The following is a 22618-nucleotide window of genomic DNA, read 5'->3' on the forward strand; positions in this document are numbered from 1 at the left end:
AAAAAAAAAAAAAAGAAAGTCATACAGGACTTCCTCAGATATAACTCTGTCCGAAATGCATGGGAAGAGTGGTCGGCTCTCAGGCTCATCACAAAGCCATGTGAAAACATGCCTGCACACAGAAGGAAGACCATAGACCTTGTGAACTGTCTCTAGAATGTTCTCAAGCATCATGTATGAATAGAATGTCTTCATTGCTTTGAGGCGGGAGGCGGGGGGGCGGGGGGNGGGGGATGCTGTGTGATCATGCCTTAAAACAGAATGCAAACGACAGAGGTTTTGCTCTTCACTCTGTCTCTCTGTGGGCAGGACCAGGCATGATGAAAGGTGCTGGAATCTGGGGATGCTTGGCTGAGGGTTGGGTACACCATGGCCAAGTTCATAAGTTTGCTAAAAGGCAATGAGTTGCTCTGACTGAGGCAGTTGCTGATACAATCATTGTATTGTATTGTATGCAAGATCAGTCCACTTTGGTTCGTAAATGAATCACAGACCTATACAGTCACCTCCAGGCAGTGGTTGGACTCCAGGTCACGTCATAATGAAGCTTATAAAGGTGACTTAAATAGCCTTGTTCAAATACTACTTTGCCACCTACTTACAAGAACATACAAGACATACAAGAACTTTCAACGTGCTGTTTACTTCTGAGTCAGGGTCTTATTAAGTGGCCCAGGCTGGTCTCAAATTCACGACCCTTTGCCTTAGCCTCTCAGGTGTCACCTAGACAGGCTATCAAAACTTTTCCAGACTTGTATCTCACTGAGACCTTGAGCTCACCCCGGTGGGCCATTTTGTTTTTCCACAGAGAAGGTGTTTGAGTTTAAACGAATTCTTTCATAAGTGTTCTGGTTTCATTTCTTTTACAGTGATAAATAACTTGGCCCAAAGCCACCCGGAGGAACTTACATTCCGGATACAGGCCATCAAGGGAGGAAGCTGAGGGATGCTGCATGCTGGCTCACACAGGCTCATGCCTTAGCTAGCCTCCCCATACAACCCAGAATCACCTTCCCTGGGAATGGGGCTGCCCACAGCTATCTAAGCCCACCTATAAAAACTGACAACCAAGACAATCAATCCCTAGGCAGACATACACCAATCTGATTCAGGAAATTACTCAAGTAGACAGCGAAGCCAACCAGGACATCAAGTAAAAGGCAAACTTTGTGACTCCTTCGTCTAACTCTTTTCAAAAGACTTTGCCGTTTATGTAGACTTCCCCCTCCTTGAAAGAGGTTATCAGTCTACTGCCCTTTCTGTTTATGGCATTTCTCCACAAGTTCATTTGTGTTGCGTTGTTGCTGTTAGTCTCGTGATGCTAGGGATGGATCATGCCCCCATTGCTTCCTGTTTTGAGACAGCATCTTGATATATCGTTCAGGGTGGTCCTGCCTCTGCCTCCTCCTGAGTCATAAATCAGTAGCATGGGTAATATGCATGGCTCCCCATAAAGACTTTTTAAATGAGCAGTATTTATCACTTGGGGTTGTGTGTTAAATTGCCACATCCACTAACACTCACCTTCAGGAGGAGGAAGTGATACTCATATAAAGACGCTTTGTATCCGTGTATCTCTGTGGGTTACCCTGACTCATACTCTGGCAAAATCCACATAGAACAGGTATCTAGTTTGTGCTGTGTGATCCTAAGAGTTTCCTTGGCTACGAGTGTGCTGTTGTGCCGACTAGCTCTCATTCCATCTGAGACTTGGTCCTTTCCTGTGCAGACATTATGCCAGTTTTCTGTAGAAAACACGGAATATGAGTATTTAAGGTTTTGTGGTCCATGAAACATTGCCAACATTGGCTCGCTACACATAAGAGTTCAGGCATATGCTTACATTATCTGTGCATCTGGATTTCTCTTGCAGGCTGTTCCGTACTCCAGAGAGTTTAAGCAGAAATACGACTACTTTAGGAAGAAATTAAAGAAGCCTGTGAGTAATGACGCCTTCCGAAAGCTCTGTTGTAGCCTGTTCCCATCACCCGTTAGCTCACTGAGAACAGCATGCTTGTGACTTGTGTGTGCACACTTCCTTTTTCATGCCCTTTGGCCCACCCAGATCTTTGATCTGGATTTTCCTTTTAACAGAAATGATAAGTGAAGACTAGCCCAGTGTTATTATCAAATCACTGGAAGGGCAATTTCTCATGTGATACGTTAGATCATCATATGATTCTTGCGGAACAGAAAAGAAGACCAAAGTCAAGAAATCTGGGGGAGACCACATTGAATTACACCTCTTTATGTCTGGGGTGCAATTTTAACCATATAACTAACGTACATATTTTAACAAGGTATATTTTTACAACACATAATTATAGTACTTGGTAGTGTTGAGCCCAAGTGTGATTATTGTCATCATGAACAACAACATTTTACAACCAAGGGACGCTGGAAAGTTTATACCGACAGTGCTGAGTTGACAGCTGTGCTTGAGCTTGGCATGCCTCCCCGCCCCCAACCTTGTGTCTTTTGTGTTCATTACCTCCGGTATGGATCTTAGTTTTGCTCTCATTTTGCCCAGAAAATTGATGCCTCAAGCCAAAGAAAGTATGAGCCCTAATATAATTCTTCCCTTGCCTGAGACTGCCACCCTCTGTCTGCTCCCCCCCAGTTGATGTTCTAGGTCTGAGCTTTGGCCTGTGGTAAAGAAGTACTGGTCACTTCTATGCTCACTCAGAATCTGTCTTCTGTCCCATGGTTGTGACTCAAGTTCTTCATTCATAACCAAAGACTTTTTGTCCTCGAAGCTCACATTGGCACTTACAGTAGTGTTTCTTTGTGAGTTGTCCTGTGTCCTCCAGTGACTAGCAGCTCCGTGGCTATTGTGCATGTAAGCAAGGCTAGCCTGGACCTCATTCTTCCTTGCAGAAGGCTGTCTGCACACCTCACTCACGTGCTGGGTTACATTCAGTCAACTCTGGGTTCATGGATGTTCTGCCCAAACTTAGTAGGATGCTGGCCCCCACTCCCCACGATAGCACCATGAACTTGCAGGCAGCATAGCATGCCTTGCATCTCCCCACTGCAGTTTCTACCAGAGAAGACCAGTTCCAGCTTGCCTGGAGGTTATAAAGGTTTGATTACATGGGATTAAGTCTTCTTTCTTTATTTGACTGAACCAGCATTCCAAGATGCCTGTGGGGGGAAGTGCCCTTGTCTCCATAGTGGTAAGGATGAGTTTATGGGCTCAGCAGGTGTTCTCCTGAAGATTATGTGGGTGATTCAGCCTGAGCAGCTCTGAATGGCTGCTTCGCTGTGTCCCATCTTGACACAGGGAGGTTCTCCCTCTCTGAGAGGGCAAACCTATAAAGGGGAGACTCTCAGGAGCCAGCTGTCACTGCACATTTATCTGAAGGCCACCATTGCTTCTGCCCTTTGGCTATTTTCCTGGAAGGCAGGAGCATGTGTGTGTGTGTGTGTGTGTGTGTGTGTGTATGTGGTGTACCATATGATCATGAACTTGTCTTTTCATCTTTCATCTAGGCTGATATTCCAAACAGGTTTGAAATGAAACTTCACAGAAACAACATATTTGAAGAATCCTATCGGAGGATCATGTCTGTAAAGAGACCTGATGTCCTAAAGGCTAGACTGTGGATTGAGTTTGAATCAGAGAAAGGCCTGGACTATGGGGGCGTGGCCAGAGAATGGTTCTTCTTACTGTCCAAAGAGATGTTTAACCCCTACTATGGCCTCTTCGAGTACTCTGCCACGTAAGTGCACGGAAGACATTTGCGCTGTGTGCCCCTCTCTGCAGCTGGTGTAGTTTTCTCCTTAAGGAATTTAACATATAATTAAAAGACAAGAAACTCACCCATTTGATATTTCAGTCCCTCCCTACCCTACCACCCTAACAAGTCTAAAACCAAGTTCTAATCCAACATAGTGAAGCACTGTACACTGTGAACGCCTGAAACTGATTCTTCTGTTGTCAGTTTGGCTCACAGAACTGAAACTGAAATTATGTCAGGTGATTATAGAGGGAGCAAGGCAGTTTTCAACTATAGCGATATAAGGGAAAAGTTTGTTAGTGCCAGAATTCAGAGGCATATGACCACGAATCATTTTTGAAGTCACACTACTTAAAAGGCAAGGCATGAGGATGTGAAGACCCATGCTTGGGATACAAAGGCCAGTGCCCTGGTCCCATAGTAGAAGGACCAGGCTTTGCCTTACATGGGGATTCATCATTGCCTGGCAAGGGAACTGAAGGCAAACTGAATTGTTTTCTCAGCAAACAGTTGGCTCCTATTGTCTCCAGGCTGAGAATGCTCGAGAGCACGAGGCCGATCTTGAACTCCCAATAGAACAGTCGATCTTGGCAAAAGATTTAGCATTGCTCCAGAGTAGACCTCAGTTGATGTGGCTTCTCCTACACCTTCCTCCTGGCACCTGTATGCTGGAGCTCATTTAGAAGGCTGCCTCGGGACAGTCTCCAGTTGACCTAGCCTTGGTTAGTGAGGTTCTTAGGGAGGCTTCTGAGAGAAGCCACCACTGAGGTAGAAAGAGGAGGAGCCAAGGTCCTGACCTCTCCCTACATCTCCTAGATACCCCCCCCCCAATCACTCTGTGCTGCCTAGTTGAAAGCCCCTCAGCCTCATGATTGTAAGGCCAATGGGGACCACAGAGTGTGCTCTGGGGGTTGCATTGTGGACACGGGGTTTTCCCCAGAGCTCTTGAGATCAGGTAAACCAAGAGATGAACCTTTAGGGAAAATTCCCAGATCAAAAGCCTCTCAGAGGAATTAACTTTTGCTCACAGAAACCATCTACAGCAGAGCTTGTGTGCTGGAGGGTATCTGCACACCCCTTACCACTGGGAGGGTTCCCTTCTCAAGATATCTGGTTGACCCACTTGAAATTGGCATTGTGTATGTGTCTGTATGTATGTGCATGTGTGCATTTGTAGGTGCGAATGCACTTGCATGCGTGTACATATGAGGACCAAAGGACAACCACAGGCATCCTCACCTTGTTTTTAAGACAGTCTCTCACTGGCCTGGAACTTGCCAGAAAGCTAGGCAGCCAGAAAGCCTTCAGGGACCCATCTCTTTCAACTTCCTGAGCCCTGGAATTGCAAGTGTGAGCTGTCACACCCAGCTTTTAAAAAAATTGTGTCCTGAGGATCAAACCGAAAGCCCCAGGTTTGCAAGGCAAGTGCTTTGTGACTGAGCAGCCATCCCTAAAAGTGACATTTCTGTAGATAAAAGTTAGCTGACCGTAAGCAGTTTCCATAGCTTTGCCTGCTCCAGTGACCCGTAACTGTCAATTACAGAAAGGCGTGGCTGACTGGTGGGTTACATTCCCTAGTTCATATCGGTTGCCACGAAGTCCCCAAGGTTGCCCATGCACTGTAAAATGAAGCAATGGGTGGCAAAGGGGAGTTCAGCTTCTTGGATTTCTTTCATTTAAGTATGACTGGACTTTTCTCTTTTCCTCCCCAAAGGGACAACTACACACTTCAGATCAATCCCAACTCGGGCCTCTGTAATGAAGACCATTTGTCCTATTTCACCTTCATTGGAAGAGTTGCTGGCCTAGCGGTGTTTCATGGGAAACTCTTAGATGGTATGTTACTCCAAAATCTTGTGGTAATGAAAATAAGGCAGTTTCTGTTTGTGGGTCTGCAATCGTGTGGGTCTGCAGTCCAGTGTCTGAGCCCACGTGTGGATAGTAAGGGTGTCACTGATTTTCTGTAGCTGGTTTTCCTCAGGAGGTTGAACCCAGTGTCTCCCTCCCTGACTCAGAACCCCAGCCTACAGTATGCTGGTTGCTGTTTCCCCCCTAACAGTGGTAACTTCTGATATAGTCTTGAAAGACAAAGCATCTATCTGTGCTCATGTGTGTAACTGTTAAGTGTGACGAATAAGTTGTTCCATGAGGTTTTCAGGACAACGTTCCTCTGCTGAGAGCTCGATCCAGCTGACAGATGGAAATTTTAATTGTAAAGTCAATTAAAATGATCTCATCCGCCAGCAGCCTGCTCTTGCTCCATTTTCCCCCCCGAAATCAGTTTTTAATGATTTCAGAGTAACATTATCACTCAGCTAAGGCCTTAGCCCTAGAGTGTCTTCTGAAGAAGACAGAACCTGGAGAGGTTCTGTCCTTGAGGGGAAATACAGAACTCCAGGGCATAAGAATCAAGGACTCAAACCTCCACCTGAGTGGACCAAAGCCTGTTAGACAGATTTCTGGTGGTCTTGGCAGTTTTAAAAGCGCTGCCCTTTCGTGAGAGGACACTGCAGAAACCATCAGCGAGCACAAAATCATTAGAAAATTTTAAACATGGGTGTAAAATGGGTGAAGGGGTGAATCCTCTCAGCTATGGTAGAGAGGGCTATTTGCAAGGGGATGTGGCTAATTGCCTTTTCAGGGCTTGAGCTACTCCAAACTTTTCTTTCAACATATTTGTAATACTAATGGCTAGCTAATTGTGATTCTCTGTTACCAATATTTTATTTTGCAAGAGAGGGTGGGGGCGGACACTGTTTCTGACTTTATCTGTCCCTGGATACATACGGTGCATGCTCCTTTTTGATTCACTCTTCAAGTGTGTGTGTAGTTGGTACTTGCTTCCGATTTTCTGTTCATGTGTGTATACAATAAGCACTTCTTTCTGACTCTGTCCAGGTGTGTATGTATGTAGTAAGTGCTTCTTTCTGGCCCTTGCCCCTTGTGTGCATGTATACAGTAAGCACTCATTTCTGACCCTGACCTCTGCATTTGTATACAGCAAGCACTTCTTCCTGACTCTGTCATCACTAGGTGATGCAGCTCACTTTGTACTTCAGCTCCCTCCGTTGCTTATGTCAGTCATTTATCTTCCACCAAGCAAGAAGACGCCGTTAGTTGCAATAGGGGAATATAGATATGTGTAAAATATGGTCCTGGACTCATATTTAATGGAGAAAAGTAAAGAGACTTAGAAGTGAGGGAGGCAAACAGAAAGGACACATTGGTCAGTTTCCCTGGTTTGGCAAGCACTTTACCTTGGGCCGAGTGTCCCGGAAGCATCAGAAGCCAGGTTTGTGTCAGGGGAACCTGGACTAGCCAGCACACAGCCCTGCAGTGGGAAAAATGGAGAGAGGCAAAGGTGGATGGAGACAAGAGATTACTGGGTGGTTCCCATAGATGAGAACACACAAGTCAGGAATCCACGGGTCTTCAGTTTCTCAGCATATGAATGCCCTGTTGGCAGCCCCCATGGTCAGCTTCATGCCTTCACCTCACTAGACACTGAAGTGTGCCATCTGTGGCCCTGGGACTACACTGAGACAAAAAGAAGATACACTATACTGCAGGGCCCTGGGGCCCCACATCTAGTGGCAAAGTGCTGCCTTCCTGTGGATGGGCTTCCAAAAAGACATCTACCCAGTGGGGGAGTCTTCTCTGCCATGGCTTCCCTGTGCCTTGGGTAACCCTTGTGGACAATTGCACAAGACTGCACAGGGGCCTCTGTCAACACCAGTGTTCTGACCCCATTGACTCAGCACTGCCCCAGGAGAAGTCATCTCTCTGGCTCAGCCTCCTTAAGACACTGTACTTGCATAACGGCCCTCTGCCAACACAGTTCTTCTAAGCCTTGTTATCTCAGTCTCTGGCTTGGCCCAGAGCTTGTTTGTTGCCACCTGGAGGCCATTTCCATCTGCTGTTAAATCATCTCTTAGTACAGATGCCCTTCTCCCTACCCTCCACTGCTTCCTAGATCCTCTTCTTGAGTTTTATTTCTGTTAGGATAAAATATCCTTACAAAAAGCAACTTGGGGAGAAGGGCTTATTCAGATTAGCGTTCCAAGTTAGTTACTTTTCATCGTTAGGAGAAGTCAAGGCAGGAACCCAAGCAGCTGGTCACGCACACACGTTATCTACACAGGTAAGAGCATAGAGAGAATAAGCACATTGTTCTCTCTTAGCGTGATCAGGACACCTTTCTGGGGAATGGTGCCACCGGCAATGGGCTAGATCTTCCTTCACCTGAGACTGTCACAGATAAGGTTAACCACTAAAACTAACCACTGTTCTCTGGGTAATCCTAGATTATCTCAGGTTAACCGCTAAAACTAACCACTTGTTCCCTCCTCACTTGCTCATGGGTTACTGCACCAGGTCCTTGGCCTTTCAGTCATGACCTCCCATTTACATGGAAAGCAGTTCATTCTTTGATTCCATTTGCAGATACTTAGGGGTATCAGGGGCTTAAAAGTCAACCAAGTTTTTGCCGTATTTCAGGATTCTTCATTCGGCCATTCTACAAGATGATGCTGGGGAAGCAGATAACACTGAACGACATGGAGTCCGTGGTGAGTAAAAGCAGCGTGTCCTGTAGCCATCACAGGCCGCCTCGCCATGTGCATGGTGTCAGGAGCTGTGTTTGCAGTCACAGCTGTTGTCATAGGTACAGTCATGCGGAACATAGGTACTTCACATGAACAAGAGGGAGGAATCACTTGCTTGAAATTTAATTGATCTCCCGATTTCTATAATAAGCAAATTACGGTTGGTTTCTGAAAAAAAAAAAAAAAAAAACATGGTACTTAAGGTATAAGGTAGGTACGCCTAAGTCTCAATTCCCACTTAACGAGCTGAGACTTGATGAGCAGATTAAACCTGAGGGGCACCTGAAGCCCGCCGTAGCCTTGCTCCCCATCTAAAGTGTGACAAGATTCCACCTTCTGTTTTATGCCTTCATAGAAGTGGTGGAGGCAAGGCCAAAACAATAGTCATCTAGACATGGTCGTCTCGACACAGGAATTAGTGACAGCTGCAGAATGGGAGCGTGGGATGAGTGTTGGACAGGCTGGCGCTCACAGGGCCTGGTGCTTGCTGCTTACCTGGACTGACTGTTCTTGGCAAGGAAAGATCTTCTACAAAACAAAACATGCCCTTCTTTTCAGAGGACTCTACTTATGTATACTCTGTAGTGTATGTGTGTGTGTCTGTGTGAGTGTGTATGTGTATGTGTGTGTGTATATAGTATGCATGTGCATGTGTGCGTGTATGTATGTGTGTATGTTTGTGTGTGTATGTGTGTTTATGTGTACTTGTGTGTATGTGTGTGCATGTGTGTATATGTGTGTATCTGTGCGTGTGTATGTGTGTGTATGTGTGTTTGTATGTGTATGTGCTCCTGTGCATATACATAAGTGTACACATGCATACTGGCCTATGTGCACTAGCTACATTTTTGTTCTTGTAGAAGAATTATAGCTCTGTTTTCATGTGGTCACTTGAGTTAGAAAGCTGTGCATCCCTCGGCCCCACTGGTACATGGACTGTGTGTGTCTTGGGCAGAGCTGTGAATGTAAGTGATGCCCATGATGCCAGCCAGAGCTCACTCTGTGCTTCTGCTCGGTGCTGCGGGAGGGGAGAGGCGACTATTGCACTCTGGACTCTGTGACCTCTGCAGACTGGCTGGCGTCTGTAATCTCAGCTCAGTCTCAGTTTCCCTTCGAGCCTCCCCTTTGTCAATGCTTTCTGCTGTGCTATCCTGAGGAGTCTAAGAGCACAGAAATTGCTTCTGTGCGCTCCCAACCCTCAGTGAAGGAAGGGGGTCAAGAGGGGATTATCACTGTGTATGGGGTCTAGCTTGGCTTAGAACACACAGTCCTCCGGCCTCTACTCAAGTGTTGGGACTCGAGGTGTTCAACACTATGCTGGAAATTGTTCTTAACGCCCAAGTCTGTGGTTCCTACCGGCCACTAGTGTTTGGGGGAGTTTGTTATTATTTTGTTATTTTAATTACTATGTATTAGGGCAGTGGCACATGCCAAGGAGCACCGGTGCCCATAGAGACCAGAGGCATCAGAGTTTCCCTGGAGCTGGAGTTACAGGGGCTTGTGAGCTACCCAGTGTGGGTGCCAAGGATCAACCTTGGATCCCCCAAAGAGCAGCGCACATTCTTAACTGCTGAGCCATCTCTGCTCTCCCAGCAGAGCATTCGTGTTTTAAATGTGATGTGCATATAATTTTCAGTCTCCTTTGAGCCTGTCATATTCCTAGCAATGGAGACTTTGGGCATGAGCAGAAGGGACCTGATAGCCTCACGGCTACTCTCTTCTAAAACACAGCTCTGCTTTTTACTTAAATTAATGGGCAAAGAACACTGAAGAAACAGGAAAGGACAGAGCACAAAAATGTATGATGTTTAGTTAGAACACTGTCCTACGTGGTCTCTGATAGTAGACTCTGAGAAGACAGGAAGTCGGTGTGTTAAATTCTGTGTGGACCTGAGGCAGGCATGCTGTGGCCACAAACAACGCATAGCCAGGCTATAATCCCAGCTCCTGGATGCTGGATCAGGAAGAGGAGTTGGAGACCACTGTGGGGTTCCCAAACAAGGCCCCTTAACTCTCCAGCTGCTCTAACTCCCCTCCCAAGCAGGTGGCCTTCACAGTAGAGAACAGGGGAAGTCACTTTCTACAGATCTTATGTTTTACATTAGTGGGAAGATGGGGCTAGAGAGATGGCTCAATGGTTAAGAGTGCATGCTGCTCTTGTAGAAGACCTAGGAATTAGGTTCCTAGCATGGCCAACAACCAGCTGCCTATATCACCAGCTCCTGAGGCTCTCACCTGAACACATGGGCACACATACACACACATACACACACACACACACACACACACACACACACACACACGTACATAGACACAAAATAATCTCTAAGTAAGTAAGCGGGAAGTGGTTTTGTTAGAGCAGACTCCCTGAGTAGCATCGCCCTTGGACATTGGGCATGGAATTACATTAGAATGAATTTATTCATAAAGGAGCCAGACAGATTTTAAAATTCTTACGTTTCCTCTCTGTGTCATTCCGATAGGACAGCGAGTACTACAACTCTTTGAAGTGGATCTTAGAAAACGACCCCACGGAACTTGACCTCATGTTCTGCATAGACGAAGAGAACTTTGGGCAGGTATGTGGGTTCATCCGGCTCCTGTGGCTCGTGTCCCTTTGCCGTGGGCTATAGGACAGCATGGCTAGACAGTTAGAAACAGCCACACAGACTTTCAGCTGTCAGCAGCACGGTGAGCAGCATTTGGCTGGCATGCCAGGACACCAGGTTCCCTATCATAGAATTTCCTGTTTCCTTGCAAAGCTAGTAAATTCTAAATGCTGGTGGGGTCTCAACTAGCATCCCCAGTTCTAAAAGTCATTTTTAACTTTGTGTCTGGAATAGAGGTTCTTCAGAAAGCAGTGTGAGTGTTCACTTTAGTGGGTCCACATCTGGTCAGGTACCAGTGATGAGCCAGGACACCAAGACTTTTTCCTCTATGGCTCTGTTGTTATGATGTGACTCTTACGCGCTGGGGGTTGTTTGGTTTGGTTTTACTGTTCTTCCCTATATCACCAGTCAGTGTGGATTTATCATAGTTACTTCCAGAGTGGAAGTCACCTGTTTGGGATCTTGGTGGTTACTGTCAGAATCTAAGGCTGTGTACATCTTAAATATGGAAACTTGGGGTTAGTTGTCCCCTGGTGACAGTATTTCTCAGGAGGTATCTTCAAGGTGGTATACATCTACACAAAAGCCCAGACATGATTCCAGTCTCTGCCCGGCCTTGGGATGAACTGAGGAGAGCTCACAGTAGGACTGCCATGGGGAAATCTTGATCTGCATGGCTTGAGGGAGGATGGAGACAGGTGTTTGTGGCTCGGACTGAGAGGTAAAGTCAGGAATTCAGCTCCCTGGTGATGTAGAAATTATTTAATTCCAACCCAGGGTTTCTACCCCACCTTGGACCCTTTTAGTTCCCAGATAAAAGACACACACAACCTTTATACTTACAATAAGCCTTAAACAGCACAAGAGCTGTGCAGGTATCTACCCTCCATGCTATTACAATCTACTTTCCTATCTATAACCCTGAGTTATTACTCGCCATGTTTCATCTGGGCTGCTCTGAACTCCCAATTGGCCAGCCCTTACGGCCATGCTTTTATGGCTCAGCTAACCCATGGTGGCTTCTTTCTTCCTCTTGCACCTTCTTCTTCTCCTTGTGGTCCTCCTCTAACCCTAAATGAAACCTAAACCCCATCTATATATCTCTTCTGCCCAGCTATTGGCTGTTGGCATCTTTATTTACCAATCAGAAATAACTCTGGGGCAGGGTTACTTAGTATTTACACATGGACTCTCTGGGGCAACCAGTCTTGGGGGCCCCATATTAGCATTAGAATACAAGCAGCATCAGGCCAGCCCACTACCTGCTGGCCTCCCAGGTTAGAGAAATCTTAGAGGATCACAGAGGGGGAACACGCTGATGCAGTGAAGTGGGAAGCAATGAGTGAAACTGTGGGGTTGCAGACTGAGGACATGATCGTGGAATTATCCGAGCTACATTTTTACCTGCATTCCATACATTGGAGCAGGAAGCCAGCCCTAGGTGCTGGCAGCGGAAAGACCTGGAGGACTCTATTGTCCTTCCCAGGCCTGAGGAGGTTCATAGAACAAAGTCAGGACCCGGAGAGAAGGAACCTTGTGACTTTATGTTATACCTCACTAGTCATCCCCGCCCTTGTCACACCCTATGTTGATGCTTCATGCCCAAGAACCCCACAGACAGCGCCTACTGTTCCTGTGACTGGGGACCTTGTCACAGGGCAGGGAGAAGGCTTGTCATGGCCCTCCACCTCTGAGCATAGGGCCTTCCTGGCTCCTCACAGTCCTTCCTGTCTCCTTTGATTCTCTGCACTCCCTCTGGGAAGGGCCTAGAGGCACTGGCCATCCATGCTTTCTCTTGTGGCTCTGCTCACAGGGCTGTCCTACCACTGACCCTCTGCCTGTTTCTTTCTAGCCCCACCCACTCCACCCATATGACCTCATCCCATTTGCAGCTCCATCACTGTCCCCTGCCTGTGACCCATATCTTCTCCAATTGTGCTGTGTTCAGCCACCACCTTATGGCTCCTCCCAAAGAGCCCGGGCTCCTAGTGGTGCAGCCTTTGCCTCCTGTCTGTCTCTACGGTAGTCTCTCTCCTCAGTGGTGAAGGGGAGGTGTGATTTTTGAGGCTCCCAGTTCCTGGCGTGTCCCTTTGTCCTAGCGACTCTTACCTCTGTGGTTTCTCCTCTCTGCTTCCCTCTCTGGCCTTTACCAGCCTTGCTTTATAGCTCTGGTGTTCCAACAGCTTCTGGCCGTTCTTTCAATTTCCCATCTCATTCCTTGTCCCAAACCTCTCTCCACTGCACCCCCCCCCAAGGGTTTTTCATCCGTGATGTTCCTGAAATGCATGCGAGCTTCCTGTCACCTTCGGTGTCCTTACAACTTATAAAGGTCATGACCCCTTACATTCTCACACTACCCAGTCCTCACCTCACTGTCTGACACACCCTCCCTCAGCTTTACATGTAATGGCCCTCTTAGCATGCCCATATATGTGTCTTGGTGCCACGGTATTGCCAGTACTATGTGCTGTCTCCAGAGCCATGCATTCTCTCTGTCTTAGCGCCTTTCCTACCCTCCTCCTAGTCATGGGCTGTCTGTAAACCATAAGCAGCTTGAAGCACCTTGTCTTAGTGTCTTCCATGCACTGCTCATAATATATACGCCTACTGCATGCCTCATGAGCAGATATAGTACACACCCAAATGTAGTTGTCATCTAATTAATGGTAGGCCTTGGCAGGATAATACCTGTGTTTCACCTCTGCAGCTCATTCTGACTCAAAATCAGCTGATGGCCCCCCAAATGCCAAAAGTCAGCCACTTCCCTGGGATGGGACCTAGGTAATAGGGACATGCCTCCTGGCTGTGGCGTTATTGTGTCTCACTGCGCAGTTAGAGTTTGTGTTGGAATGGGACCCTTGGAAGTGCTCAGAACATCATCCCTGGCGACCAGTAACACAAGTGACAATGCTCCCATTAACTAAGAAGCTGCACCAAACCCAGGCACTGTTGTGGATGCCAAGAAGTGCATGCTGAAAGGAGCCTCATATGGCAGTCTCCTGAGAGGCCCTGCCAGAGCCTTATACAGAGGCGGATGTTAGCAGCCAACCATTGTACTGAGCACGGGGTCCCTAATAGAGGAGTTAGAGAAGGGACTGAAGGAGTTGAAGGGATTTGCAACCCCATAGGAAGAGCAACAATACCAACCAACCAAACTGCCCAGAAATCCCAGGGACTAAGCCACCAACAAAGGAGTACACATGGCTCCAGCTGCATATGTAGCAGAGGATGGCCTTGTCATGCATCAATGGAAGGAGAGGTCCTTGGTCCTATGAAGGCTCCATAGATGCCCCAGTGTAGGGGAATCGAGGGTGGGGAGGTGGGAGTGGATGGGTGGGTGGAGGAACCCCCTCCTAGAAGGGGGAGGGAGGATGTAATAGGGTGTTTGTAAGAAGGAGGGAATCTGGGAAAGGGCATAACATTTGAAATGTAAATAAAGAAAACATCCAATAAAAGGGGCAAAAAGAAGCAGCAGTAGCTGCTGTTGTCCAGAGGTTCAAGAAGGGGAAGGTAAAATACCTTGCTGGGTGTGCATGTGTGCTCTCGGCCACCTGACAGAGGACCCAGTTGGCATAGCCACCCTTGTCTCACCTTGTTGCCACGGCCTCATTATTTAATGTGAATAGTCTAGTCTCTTTCTTTCAAAAGCAATTCTACCAGCTTAATTGATTCTTAATAAAAATAATTAAGCCAACATAATAAAAGCATACAAAAATATATGTCTCTCACGATTCCACCACCTCAGTGAGAATTTTTCCTTGTGTCTTCCTGCATTGGTCTGTGCACGCCCACAGGTTTGCTTGTGTTTGTTTATGGAAGTAGAATGAGATGCGCTATAAAAGCCTTCCTACATCAGTAAATATTCTGTGCTGATTTAATGACTACAACAAATGTCACCTTACAGATGTTCTGTATATTTTATTTTTGCCCTTTTGGTGGCTACATAGTCTGCTTTGATATTTGCTATATAAAACTGACAATCCTGGAATATAGAGCATCAACTGTACAGCCCTGGGAAAAACCTATGTGCGTGTGTGCTGTATATGTTATTTTTCCTTTAACATAATTTCTGAGAAACTGTTACCAAAAGGAGAGAATGGATACAGATCTAGAGACCCACATGTTAGGAGGAGAGCTGACCTCTGACAGCTTATAAAACTAACAAATGATCTCTGTCTTAAGTAAGTGTGCGTCTTTCTGTCCTTTCTTTCTACTTGGTTTTGTTGTTGTTGTTGTTGTTGTTGATGATGATGATGGTGGTGATGGTGATGATGATGGTGATGGTAATGATGATGATTTATTGAGTTTTGTTTGTTTTGTTTTTTTAAGTTCTTATATTTTGGCCGCTTGAAAGAAATTCCATGAATACTTCTTTGAGTAACTTAATTTCTTGTAACAAACAGAATTCTAGAATTTGCATCTCTGGGACGATGGTTGATTGGAATTTGGATCTCTGTGGTCTTGATGGATATTCTCTGGTGTTTATTTTTTTCACCTTGAACATAATATGTTTTTTAGGGTTGGTTGGTTGGTGGGTTTGTTTATTGTTTTGGGGGGTGTTTGTTTGTTTGTTTTGGTTGGTTGTTTTATGGGGTTTTCTTTTTGGTTTGGGTTGGGTTGGGTTTTTTGTTTGGTTTTTTTTTTGTGTGTTTTGTTGTTGTTATTTTTTTGTTTTTTTCAAGACAGGGTTTCTCTGTGTAGCCTAGGCTGGCCTGGAGCTCCCTCTGTAGACCAGGCCATACTCAAGCTCAGAAATCTACCTGTCTCTGCCTCCTGATGCTGGGATTACAGGCATGCATCACCACTGCCCGGCTCATAATGAATTTCTTTATAAATGAGTACCACATGAAAATGTTGCTCTTCTTCACTGTTGCTAATGTATGAAAAATAATTAAAACCCATAAACAACCATAAAATATTCTGCCTCTAATGGTAACATCGTTAAATGCATGGGTCTTGGCACAGGTCAAAGGGTTCATTGGATACTTTCCTGAACACAGAGCCCATTGCCGGAAAATATTTTTGAATAAGCTACACTTCTCTTCTATAGTAAGATGTAAATCAGTAATAATTTAAAGAGCTTCCTGTTATTGACTATTGTTTTGTTTTTTTTCTCTAATCCCAGACATACCAAGTGGATCTGAAGCCCAACGGGTCAGAAATAATGGTAACCAATGAGAACAAACGAGAATACATTGAGTACGTATGCACGTACTTATCACATTTTGCTCGAGTGCGTGTGTATGTGCTGTGTGTGCGCCTCTGTGTCTGCAGTTGTGCAGGCATGGGGAGGGGACAGAGGTCAGTGTCCTGTCTTCCTCAGTCACTGTTCATCCTATTCTTATTTTTGGAAACAGAGACTTTCACTGAACCCAGAGCTCATCAATTCAGCCAGGTAGCCTATCCAGTGTGCTCTGTGGATTTGCTGTCTCCACCTCTATGCAGAAGGAGCACACCCCTGTGCCTGGCTTTTTTGGTTTCTTCCATGGGTGTTGGGGCCCAGAAGTCAGGTCCTTATATTCGCATGGCAAGCACTTGAGCAATTGAGCCATCTCCCCAGTCCTTTCCAAAACTGCTTGTGCATACTGAGAATGTGAACTTACTGTCATTTTGTTTGTTTGTTTGTTTGTTTTGGAGACAGGATCTCTCTATTATGCAGCTCTGACTATCCTAGAACTCACTCTGTAGGCCAGGCTGGCCTCAAATTCACAGAGATCCGTCTGCTGCAGTTAAAGGTGTGCACCACCACACCTGGCTTCTCATTTAAACAAAAGAAATGTCTTTTTTGCTTGGACTCCTAGGCTGTTAAATGTGGGAAGGAAATTCGCCCTCTCTCACGGCTTCTGTGAACTACAGCAGCCAAAAGAAAGGGCACATTATAGTAGCGTGCCAGATCCTCTTCAGGGATGGATAGCTTGTCTGAAATTCAGAATTGCAGCCGTGGAAATGTCAGATACTAATGGGGTAGAATTAGGGATTGCCGTGTGTGTGTGTGTGTGTGTGTGTGTGTGTGTGTGTGTTTTCTGTCCTCTGACTTGCTTTCCATGCTGGAAACTGAGGGAAATATTGCAAACATGCTAAGTCGATCTGATAGTTGCTGTGTCTCAATGTAACCTCAGCCTCTTGCTGGGGAACAAATGGTTGATTCCATTCGTCTTCAGTATTAACAAGTGTTAGTGTGGGCCAGACGCAGTAGCACACACCTTTAACCTCAGCACTGGGCAGGCAGGCCCTCTCTCAATTTTTTTTCTAAAATCTCAGTGTGTGTAATATATGGTATGATAATATACCCTTAACAACCATGTGCGTACCATTCACTTGCAGGAATATGAGTGGATATGAGTGATCACATCCTGACTTTTTTTTTTTAATTAAGAGATCTTTACTTTTTTTTTTTTTTTATGTGTATGGGAGTTCTGCCTGAATATATGTCTGAGTACCAGTGTGTGGCTGGTGTCCTTGGAGGCAAGAAGAGCATCAGATCCCACAAGACTAGGGTTACAGACAATTGTGAGCTACCACGTGGGTGCTAGAAGTCAAACCCAGGTCCGCTGGAAGAGCGGCCAGTGCTCTTAACCAACAAGTCATGTCTCCAGACCACCATCTCTTCACATCTGTGGAGCACTTTGATCCCCTGAGGTCTGAAATAGGCCCGGGAGACCCACTATGTTCTTGGCAACCTCAGAGCATGAATGTCTCATGATGGTGTGGTGGTGGCTCTTAAAGGAATGCAGGGCTTCACAGTGGGTGTGCCCAAGCAAGCTGATTCCTGCCTCACCCTGTTGTTCAGGGTTCTCTGTTCATCCCTCGAAAGGAGCAGCAGGCCCCAGGCATAAGAAAACTAGTATCAGTGGACGACAGGGGTGAGTAAGTGTGTGCCTTTTTCTCTCGCAGCTTAGTCATCCAGTGGAGATTTGTGAACAGGGTCCAGAAGCAAATGAATGCCTTCTTGGAGGTAAGCCCTGCTAATGGGGTCAGGGTGGGGACAGAGCCAGCACGGGCTGCTCACTCTGTTGGCCCTTTCCCAAGATGGGACTGTTCCATGACACGCTGCCTTCTTCTTTTCTTTCTAAAGTGTTCTCTTGCTTTGCTTCTCTCCATTTTTAATTTGTTTTAATAGCATTGCTACTTGCTTGCTTGCTTGCTTGCTTGCTTGCTTGCTTGCAACAAAGTTTGTGTAGCCATGCTGCCCTGACACCAATGGCAACCCTGCCTCAGCCTCCTGGGGCTGGGATGATATTGACTGGCTTCCCACCTGTATTTGTTTGTTTGCTTTGAATTTATTTATTTATGAGTGTGCACACACAAGCATGCAAACCCACAGGAGGATCACAGCACAACTCCACAGAGCTGGTTCTCTCTGCCCACCATGTGGGTCCCAGGGATGGAACTTAGGTCCTCGGCCTTGATGACCAGCACAGGCTGAGCCTTCTCACCACCAGACTTTTCCACACCTGCTCTAGAGCCATTACCTTGAATTTCTAGAAGTATCTGGAGGTAGGAGACGTGCCAGTAGTGATGCCTGCTACTGTGCTTCTAAAAATTGTGCTCTCTCTCTCAGACTCCCCGACCCAGGCATACTGACCTTCCCTACAGAGCCCTCCCCTGTGTGACTCTAAACTTCCTGTGGATTGTCCCCTTTTTATTCTCAGGGCTTTTATGTTATATCCAGAGGCCAGCTTTCTCCCTGTGATGGAATAAATGAAGCCACCACCTCTCCTATGCATAGTCTACCACAGGGGACATTCATTCCCCAGCCCCTTCGGATGGAGGGGGTCTTTACCATAAAAAGCATTTCATGTTGGCCAATGTGAAATTCCTTTTTAATAATGATATGAGTTGTTTAAAAGCAGCCCGAGGGGCTGGTGAGACGGCTCAGCAGGTAAAAGTGCTTGTCGGTCAATGCAAAGCCTGACTACCTGAGGTCAAGCCCCCAGCGCCACTGGGACAAGGAGAGAACCAACTCTTGCAGAGTTGACCTCCGCCTCCACATGTGTGTGTATATGCATACAATAAATAAATGCATGCATACATACATAATACATATAATATATATCATACATACATAATATATACATATATAATATATACATAATACATACATAATACATACATATAATATATACATAATACATATACATGCATGCATACATACATAATACATACACACATAATACATAATGTATGTTTGTGTATATATATATATATATATATATACACATTATACATACATACATACATACATACATACATACATACTTAAAGGAAAAACCCAGACCCCCTGGTAGTCATTTCCAGAGTCATTTCCTCTGTCATCAAACAGCTCTCTTAAACTCAGCCCTCCCCTGAGCAGGAAGTGCACAGACATCAGGGCCTAAGGATGTAAGCTGTGAGGGTGAACTTGGCTTTGGCCCATTTTGCACTACGTTTAAGGAAAAGGTCTGAGGTAGCAGATTCCCAGCCCTGCCCAGCTTTGGGGGAACCACAGTGTTGAGAGTCTCTTCCTGGGTCACTCTCTAACTAATGGCAGCCCAGGGGCCAGAGCCTGGCTTGTTTTCCTGTCAGTCCTAAACCAGCGCACTCAGTCCTCCACCCATGCCTTCAGCGTGCTATTTTTAATCGTGCCTCTCACACATTTGTGGTCTATGCACGGACACACTGACTCACAAAAGTGTGTCATAAGTGGCTTTTGCAATCCGACTGCCTACGGCATCCCTCGTACCACCGGGTTTCAAAAAGTGCTCAAGTGCTGGAAGCTGCTGGACTGGACGCATTCTCACGTCCTGTACAGGACTTGCTATTATTGGAACTGTGGCCACCTGACACTGCCGTTGCCGCGTGAGCCAGCAGTAAAGAGTGAGCTTTATCTGGCCAACCACAATCTCATCTGATCCAGGAAATCATTCTTTTTTGAAGAAGAGAGTGCTTAAGATGTTTTTATCTTTTCCTTTCAGGGATTTACAGAACTTCTTCCAATCGACTTGATTAAAATTTTTGATGAAAATGAGCTGGAGGTTTGTGTTATATTTTTTTACATAATATAAAGTACCAACTTAACTTTGTAAGCGGCATTTTGCATTCCCTGACACATGGCATATTGGATGTACATGGATGGAGTCTAGTGTGTGCTCTGTTGTGAGGCCTGTCTTCTGATCTGGGGAGGCTAGCAAAAGTCGCCGAGTAGATTTGTTGACTGTGACAGTCAGTTGTGGGCATTTCTAGTGATGAGAGAGTTCTCCACCTGCGTGTCCCACACCGTTTACATCTGATCAATTTCCTTGCTAGTTGCTGATGTGCGGCCTTGGTGATGTCGACGTGAACGACTGGAGACAGCACTCTATTTACAAGAACGGCTACTGCCCCAACCACCCTGTCATCCAGTGGTTCTGGAAGGTAACACCAGCTCTCAAGGCCCAGCCTCTGCGTCAGGCTCTTCCTCCCAGTCAGGGCTGAAGTCCTAAGCTCTGGGTGAGGCCCCTCCTGGGAGGTCAGGGTAGGATCACCCTCAGGCATAAGAATGCTTTTGGGCTGCCTTATCCCTATATAGAAATCATTTTCTCAACTTTTTTCCCCCAATAGCCATTTTGATTTTTTTATATCTTGCAACCAAAGATGCAAATTAAATTTGATTTACCATCTCAGGGCCAGTGTTTCTATTCTGTTGGGCTCAGAAAAGCTTTGGCAAAGACAGTAAACTAAACTTTTTTTTTTTCAACAAAAAAAAAAAAAAAAACCCAGCTGATTCCTCTACCAAAATAAAAGTTTTAATTAAAAGATTATTTACATATAAAAAGAAATCAGCCCTGCCTAGTAGCATGTGCCTTTTTTTGTTTGTTTTAGACAGGGTTTCACTATGTAGCCTAGGCTAGCCTCAAAATAGAGACTCACCTGCCTCTGCCTCCAAAGTGCTGGGAATAAAGGTGTGTGCCACTAAAACCAGCAGATGTTGACTTTAAAAAATTAAGAAATCAACTAATATGTTCTAACTTCTCAATGTCTGTTATTATATGTCATGTGCTGATGAAATACAGAGGGGAAGAATCAGAATTTTCAAAGATTAGGACTTAGCTTTGGTTTTATATTGTCTTATAGCCGATCAAATCACTTGCCCAGGAAAGCCAGGTCAGTTCTGGGAGGCACACAGATCGGGTCACAGGCCCATTTATGACTCTGGTTTCCTTCTATTTGTAAAATGTCATTGGGGAACTTTCTGTGGCCCTATCTCGTCACTTGGCTTCCCCTTGTTTAGATAAGTCTGGAACACTGCCTGGTTAGAACTGGCTTCAGGGAGACACCAGATCTCAAACGCAGAAACCTAAGCTTCACCCCATCAATGGGTTTTCTTTTTATATCATTTATTTCGGCCTGCTGGCAAAAGAAAAAGAGACCGAGCCATTCTAAGATTAGAGAGGCTGGGACTGTAGCGACTGTTATAAAGGGTGAGACAATGCCGGTCGTGGTATAGGTGACTCCATGCAGTGTAAACGAGAATTTGGTTGCCTGCCTGCGTTACAACAGGGTGTGGTATGGTATGTGCTGCATGGTGACAGTAACCCTCTGCCTCCAACAGGCTGTGCTTCTGATGGATGCTGAGAAGCGTATCCGGTTACTACAGTTTGTCACAGGCACCTCCAGAGTACCCATGAATGGATTTGCCGAACTCTATGGTGAGTATGGCACGCCCCAGAGTCCTCTGTCGTCCTATGAGGACCCAAGCAGGCAACGACCAGCCATCTCGGCCCCTCTCCAGACCACATGTACCTGTATTAGTTCCACAGAGACCCACAGAGATGCAGAACAGAGGGCTTCAACCCACAGGGACTGAGGTGGTGTTCATACAGAGACCCCCCTCCCACCCCCCTTCTTCATTGTTCAGGTTTTTTAGTTCGGTTTAACCAGATTTTTCAGAATCACCCGTATGGTTGAAAGCTCCCTCCTCCCAGACTGCAGGGCTCTTTCTGCTCCGTGCATCAAAGCTTTACACTGCATTACTTTCCCCCTGAGATCGAGCCGTGCAGACCAGGGGTTTCCCACAGGACTCACCCGGGCAGACCGCACTCTGAGGTTCCTTCTCCCTTGCCCTAAGTCCCACCACAACTTCGTTCTACTGCTTTAAGCCCATTGATACATCTTTTTCCTTTTCTTTTTTTTTTTTTTTTTTTTTGCCCAGGTTCCAATGGTCCTCAGCTGTTTACAATAGAGCAATGGGGCAGTCCGGAAAAACTACCCAGAGCTCATACATGGTAAGTCACCCAATCGTCTTGGGGGCTGGAGAGGTGGCTTCCATTGCCCTCTGCAGAGGACTTGGGTTTAGCTCACAGCCCTGACCTGGTGGCTCATAACCATCTGTAACTCCAGGTCCAGGAGATTTGACTTTCATGGGGCACCAGGTACACATGTGGCGCACATACATGTAGGCAGAGCACGCATACACATAAAAATGAATCTAAGGCTAGCCAGGTCTCAGGTGCCAGCGGGGTGAAGCCATCATGGGAGCATAGTACACTGAGCTCTGCCCACCCACAGCTTCCAGTGCAGAAGAACAGTTGTGTAAGACGTCAATACAATCTTTCCATAAAGGGGAGCGAAGCTTAAGCCATGACTTGGATGGGTCCAGTGTCCTTGTAGGTGGAAGAGTTTAAGTCTCCGTGCTCCCAGGAATCCC

The 22618-nt window shown here is 46.1% G+C and overlaps 1 protein-coding gene across 12 annotated transcripts in view; it reads left to right on the plus strand.

The window, feature by feature from the left end:
• The window catches only part of Nedd4l (NEDD4 like E3 ubiquitin protein ligase), a 323858-nt gene that overhangs the window by 298759 nt on the left and 2481 nt on the right, over positions 1 to 22618 (plus strand). For all 12 annotated transcript variants that reach the window (XM_021151067.2, XM_029471743.1, XM_029471742.1 and 9 more), the window contains 11 exons: positions 1874 to 1939; positions 3493 to 3722; positions 5455 to 5576; positions 8238 to 8308; positions 10828 to 10923; positions 16079 to 16152; positions 17848 to 17908; positions 19908 to 19967; positions 20239 to 20346; positions 21524 to 21620; positions 22124 to 22196. In XM_021151067.2, the coding sequence (XP_021006726.2) occupies positions 1874 to 1939; positions 3493 to 3722; positions 5455 to 5576; positions 8238 to 8308; positions 10828 to 10923; positions 16079 to 16152; positions 17848 to 17908; positions 19908 to 19967; positions 20239 to 20346; positions 21524 to 21620; positions 22124 to 22196 (1058 nt within the window). The remainder of the gene's footprint in view (positions 1 to 1873; positions 1940 to 3492; positions 3723 to 5454; positions 5577 to 8237; positions 8309 to 10827; positions 10924 to 16078; positions 16153 to 17847; positions 17909 to 19907; positions 19968 to 20238; positions 20347 to 21523; positions 21621 to 22123; positions 22197 to 22618) is intronic.

The sequence above is a fragment of the Mus caroli genome, chromosome 18, assembly GCF_900094665.2.
Source record: "Mus caroli chromosome 18, CAROLI_EIJ_v1.1, whole genome shotgun sequence".
Classification (NCBI taxonomy): Eukaryota; Metazoa; Chordata; class Mammalia; order Rodentia; family Muridae; genus Mus; species Mus caroli.